This window comes from Salvia miltiorrhiza, unplaced genomic scaffold (assembly GCF_028751815.1).
Source record: "Salvia miltiorrhiza cultivar Shanhuang (shh) unplaced genomic scaffold, IMPLAD_Smil_shh original_scaffold_305, whole genome shotgun sequence".
In the NCBI taxonomy this organism is placed as follows: Eukaryota; Viridiplantae; Streptophyta; class Magnoliopsida; order Lamiales; family Lamiaceae; genus Salvia; species Salvia miltiorrhiza.
In genome coordinates, this window is record NW_026651524.1 from 503752 (window position 1) to 509751 (window position 6000).

General features: G+C 38.3%; 1 protein-coding gene across 2 annotated transcripts; it reads right to left on the reverse strand.

Moving 5' to 3' along the window:
- Nucleotides 1-3840: 3840 nt before the first annotated feature.
- On the reverse strand, nt 3841-5343 carry LOC131004038 (PLASMODESMATA CALLOSE-BINDING PROTEIN 3-like). Of its 2 annotated transcripts, XM_057930612.1 has the most exons (4): nt 5108-5237; nt 4551-5027; nt 4380-4482; nt 3841-4257 (listed from the first exon to the last, which is right to left on the reverse strand). In XM_057930612.1, exons 1-4 carry the CDS (start codon nt 5169-5171, stop codon nt 4071-4073), a joined length of 831 nt encoding a protein of 276 aa, XP_057786595.1. In that variant the 5' UTR covers nt 5172-5237; the 3' UTR covers nt 3841-4070. The 2 variants fall into 2 exon arrangements, with proteins under 2 accessions (XP_057786595.1, XP_057786594.1); XM_057930611.1 differs by having other exon boundaries at nt 4551-5343.
- Nucleotides 5344-6000: the final 657 nt, after the last annotated feature.

A 6000-nucleotide genomic window follows, 5' to 3' on the forward strand; every position in this document is an offset into this window, starting at 1 on the left:
ATTCAACAGTATTAGTATTATGTATTGATTTTTAATATTTATATTTATGTTTTATATTATTAGAAAAGTAAATATAAAATATAAATAATATATATTAAAAAAACGAGTCCACGGGTTGGATCTGGAGTGGACCCGAATCTAAAAATTCAATATTTAAATCCAGATTCATTTTATAAACTGAGTCCAGATCCGGCCCAGATTCGCCGGTTCAAAATTTTGAGATGCAGACCCTGAAAACGCATCTGAATCTACGAATCTGAGTCGGATCCAATATCCATTGCCATCCCTACCCTAGATTGTAACTATTACTTCATACTTAAATATTAATTGCACTTTTATTTATCTGTTTCTATATGATACATACTTGCTAAATGGATTAGAATGTTTAGGACATATTTATTTTTAGTGTGCAACATGAATTACTAGTCCTGTTAAGCTTCCTTCATGGATACAACTTGGATCAACTTGCTATTCTATGATGGGTCTCGTTTTCTCACGAGCAATCTAAATAGAACACTTTAGGTAAAACATTGTTACATGATGTGCAAGTGTAGACCAACATTATTTTAGCTTGAGAACTAGACTCGTCACCAAATTGAGGCCAAGACAAATTTCTTGGAGTGATGCGGTCTGTCCAACTCCAACAAATGGGGACGGCCCAATCCTAAAGACAAAGGCAAGGGCAAAGCACAGCCCGCAAGTTCCATGGAGATTGTTATAATTGTGGCAAAGCGGGCTACTTGGCTAAGGATTGCCGCAAGCCCAAGAAGAAGAAAGTGAAGCAAGGTGCTAACATCGTCGAAAAGGACTTCGACGAATGGGACCAAGATGACTTGGCGGCGTTTATCACCGAGGAGGTCAACCTTGTTGAAAACCACGATGCTTGGTTCATCGACTCGGGCGAAACTGTGCAGGTGTGCTCTACAAAAGACGCTTATCAATGTACAAGCCTGTTGAGGGGAGGAAACTTAGCATGGGCAATCAAGCGTCGTCGGAGGTTGCCAGAATTGGTGATGTGGTGCTCAAACTGTCATCTGGCATGGAGATTAGCTTGAAGGATGTGTTGTATGTCCTGGACACCAGCAATAATCTCATTTTGGGGTCTATACTAGTTAATAAGGGCTTTATACTAGTGTTTGAGGCCGAGAAAGTTCATGTTGTAACTAAGTTTGGAAAGTACATTAGTATGAGTTTTCTCAGTTCTCACCAATGGGCTTTTCAAACTTAATGTTCAGCCTGTGAGGCGTGTAACCGATAAACCAATGAATAAGAATGAGTCTACTTCCACTTACTTGGTTGAGTGTTGTGATTTATAGCATTGTAGATTATGACATGTGAATCTAAATGCTATAAAAAGATTAGTAAATGTGAATTTACTAAATATAAATTAATTTAACACTCAAAATAAATGTCGAATTTTCGTTCAAGCAAAAATGACTAAGTCTTTGTTTCATTCGCGACAAAGGAGCACCAAATCTTTAGAGTTAATCCATACTGACGTAGGTGATCTAAAATTTGTGCAAACGAGAGGTGGTAAAAAATATTTTATCACTTTTATTGATGACTGCACAAGGTACTGATATCTTTATCTTCTAAGAAGTAAAGATGAGGCTATTGAAGCTTCCATTAACTTCAAAAATAAAGCTGAGAATCAACTAGATAGTCGAATTAAGATGGTTCGAAGCGATAGAGGGGGAGAATATGTAGCCCTGTTTGAGGAATTATGCAACGCAAATGGTATAATTCATCAAATAACTTCTACATATTCACCTCAATCTAATTGCGTTGCTGAATACAAGAATCGAACTCTTAAGGATATGATGAATGCCATGTTGATTAGTTTTGGATAGCTCATATGGAAAGGAAGAAAATCTTCATACAAATATATTAAAGTGTGAGGGTATTTGACTAAGGTGCAGGTGCCTCCACTCAAACAAGTTACAATTGGTCATAAAATCATCAATTGTATCTTTATTGGGTATGCATTAATGCACATCGCTTTCTAGTCCACAAATCTGACATTCCAACAATGACTGTAAGAATACCGATGGAATCAAGTAACATTGTTTACTTTGAGAAAATCTTTCCTTGTAAATATAAGGAAAAAGAATAAGCTAGTACTAGTAATAGTAATAGTACTAGAGAATAAACTACGAGTTCTGATCTTGTTAAGACAGTACCGAATCGCGAAAGCGACCTAACTCTGATCCCGAATTTTTAGAACCGAGACGTAGTAAGAGAGACAAAATTGCGAAGGATTTTGGTCCATAATATATCGTCTTCATGTTAAATGAAGAGTCAAGATCTATTAAAGTGATATTTTCTAAATCTGATGGATTACTCTAGGAGGGAAGCAGTCCAGAGTAAAATTGATTCAATTATGCAAAACCACACTTGAATATCATTTTGAAAACCAATTTAATTTTAATTTCTACACTGTATCAACTTTGAAAATCAATTTATTTTTCATTGTTATTTCTCCATAGAATCATAGGAAATAAATTAGAAGAAAAGGGAATGATCAATTATCAGTTAGTGGCCAATGGGGCCTTGTTCTAGTGGCAAAGTTGAGGCACCCAAAGATTCTCCTTTGTGAGAGGTTTTGAGTTCAATTTCGCCTACGTGTTGTGATATTTTCCCACTTTAAGTGGTGTTGTATTCTCGTCTGCGTGCGGTATTGTATTGTATTGTTTGGTGTTGAGGTCCCACACACAGAGCGTTTTCTCGCCTGCGTGCGATAATGTTTTCCCACTGTTAGGTGGTGTTGAGGTCCTATCTGCGTGTTGTATAATTGATTGTATTCTGATACATCTTGTAACAACTTCAAAAAAACATTATCAGTTAGTGGATTATTAACAACTATTTTTATTTTAGTTTTCAATGAGAACCGTCAATTCCAAGCCGCGTTTCAATATTAACAATTGCATAATCTTAATCTTAATCTTCTCTATTTTGATTAAACTTTAGGGAATTAGATTCCTCTTCCACTATCCACTGCGGAACTAATGCTATAATCTTAATCTTAGGGAGATCTAGAGAGAGGGAGAGAGACAGTATATTTGCCCAATTCGATTATGTTTGATATTTTGAGTGCAGAGATGTATGCTTGGTGAAGTATTCTGCAGGAGTGTAATTGATTAGGTGGTGGAGAGGGGTGATGAGGCTACCGGGGGCAATGGCAGCTTGCAAATTGCGCGGCTGCTCAAATTTGCTTCTCTTAACGCTGTTGCTAAATAACTCTTTTTATGTTTAGGTTTTTAATCTTTAGATCCTACTTTCTGCGTTTTGTATGTGTTATTGTCATATCTCACTATACTCAAAATAGAATCTCAATGTTAAGTTCAAACAGAGTGATGGTTTTTTGAGTTTTTGCTTCAAGACTATATATTTACTCAATGGCATCCAACAAGCTAAAAGAGTTGTAACTTTTTCCAAATTTCTCAAAGCAAATGAAACCAAGTATTTTGAGTGCAACTTTTCAATACAAATATCCACCCTCTATCTGTTTGAACCTTTTGATCTTATTTGGCAGGCAATTGTTCCTTTCTACTTAGTTTTAGTATGGTAGTAATTCAAGAATCTTGTATATTGAAACAAAGCTGCTTATATTTGAAAATGTTTTTACCTGTGTCTTGTTATTTCCCAGCTGAAGTGGAACATAACATTTCCTGCTAATTTTACGTGACAGGAGCAAATTTCATCACTCTGTTTTCCTAAAGTTTCATTACTAAGAGCTTATAATTTTAACTAAGCTTCAAATTGTTACTAATAGCATCAGATGATGGATTTGGCATGTGATACGATACATCTTCTGTTGTTGGTGAATAAGTAGGTAGGATGTAAAACAATTCCAAATAGCTGGAGTTTCTTTATTAACTGGAGATATTTATAACTATGAATCAACTAAGAAAACTAACTACTACTACTTCCCCTTTCTACTTTATCACAATTGTTTAAGGCCTTGATTTTTGTGGTCGCTGCAATATCCTCTGCCTCAAAATTTTCTTGTATCTCCGTTGCCTTTCTCATTATGAAGTGAGCAACGGGGATTGGATGTCGTTTTTCACATGTTAGACGTGGCTAGCCATGGCAAGAGGCATCACTAGGCAAGTGATGGTGATGATTAGCAGAACAAGGCTGCTCGATGCTGTCCCTGCTGAGTTAGGCTCGCCCGTCGGCCCATAGTCCCCGTCTGTTGGCTGTGTGCCGTCACCACTGTCCCCTCCCGGTGAGTAAGGATCGAAGGTCGTTGTGGGGCTGCAATTGGCAAAAAATTCTCACATAACATATGCTTTTAAAAAAAAAAAATTATGGATAGGGGATTTGGTTTGTACTCTTATCTCTACAATGCTTTGAGTTCTGGTAGCAGAGTGGCTTACCTAGGCGGTGGTAGGGCCGTGGGCGTGGCTGGAGGCGTCATGGGGGCGGAGGGAGGCGTTGTGGGGGTGGAGGTAGACGCTGGGAAGCGGCAGCTGCCATGACCTGAGGCGATATGGGGTCAAGGCAAATATAGTGATGTAATGGTGGAGCAAAGTGAGGATTCATCTTACTCGGATCAGTGTTGGTGATCTGTGCTGCCCCTCCAAAGACACAGCTTGTAGCGACGGGATTCTTCTGGTAGTAGTCATTAAAAGCATACGAGGCGTGGTCAGCCAACGTGTTTGGCTCCCAACACGCCCCATTGGGTTGAATGGCGGAGCAGTCAGTTCCGCCATACCCACAAGCATAATCAAGAGCCACTTGTAGAGCGGTCTGTGAGGTTGAGGGGTTGGCTATGCACCAAGCTCCTCCGCTAGATGAGGTCGGGTTGGGCCCCGTCGTTGTGGGAGGCATTGGGTTAGGCCCCGTCGTTGTGGGAGGCAACGGGTTTGGACCCGTTGTTAAGGGAGGCAACGGGGACGTTGGATTCACTATAGGTGTCGCGCCTGGTGTCGTTGGGTTCACCACCGGTACGTTGTCTCTCTGCACCTCTTGGTTTACTTGATAGCCCAGTTTGTGGGTCGCTTTAGGTGGTGCACTTTTTGTGCCTAGAATAGGCAAAAAGAAGTTGATATGAGGAAACGAGTGCAAGCACAAGATTGTGATGATGAAGAAATGGCAAACATACCTGACATGAAGAGAAGAAAACATAGGAAAAACAGCATTGTGTGATGCACTATTTTGGCAACCATGAATGTGTCTTGAAACGGGATGCAGAAACGCCCGATTTAAGCAAGAATTAAGGTGGCTGAATGGAGAAGCTACCTCCATTGGCTTCGGGGAGTTTATATAGAATAAAGGGTTGAGAATCATCAATTTCTTGCAGCGAAGAGAGAATGTGAGAAAACTTAAGGAAGGAGGCATTGGTGTTGTAGGAAAACTTGATGCCTAAATAGGGATGGAAATGTGCACTTCAGTTTATCTATTAATATTAATCTCAATTTATGTGATGCTGTGCCATCATTCATTTTTTTTCCTTTACTTTGTCTTTAACTGTTACATAGTACCTGGTCGAAAAAGCCAGAGAGAGAGAGAGAGAGAGAGAGGAGGTATTACAAGAACAAATTACAAATGTTAGTACTATTATATTTTCAGCATGCATAATGGAACTAAGTAATTATTTTCTTATATATAATAATTAATTAACTTTTAGCAAGTACAAAAACTGGAATGTGTGTGTAACTACACTGACAAAACCATATTTTAGGGAGTATTCGTATGTTTGCTTCTTAGTTGACTTACAAAGTTCGATTGTAAGTTCAGTTTAATGTGAGAACATAAAACCAATTTAGAGAGGCATAACCCATATATTTAAACTAGACAATTCACTTGCCGACTATGATGGTGTTCGTTAAACTTATAAGATTTTTAAAATAGCTTATGACTTCTTAAAAAGTACTTGACAGAATAAGTTCTTAAATATTTATAAGCTGTAAAGTTAAGTTTAATAACTTATAAGTTCCCCAATTCAAATTTATTTTTTCTTAATTTTATAAGTAATACTCCCTCCGTCCACGAAAT

Coding starts and splice junctions, on each gene's coding strand:
- LOC131004038 (XM_057930611.1), bottom strand. CDS start 5,343: ATGCCTCCTTCCTTAAGTTTTCTCACATTCTCTCTTCGCTGCAAGAAA. Junction 4,483..4,550: donor GATCACCAACACTGATCCGA/GTAAGATGAATC, acceptor ATATCGCCTCAG/GTCATGGCAGCTGCCGCTTC. Junction 4,258..4,379: donor ACGGCCCTACCACCGCCTAG/GTAAGCCACTCT, acceptor TGCCAATTGCAG/CCCCACAACGACCTTCGATC.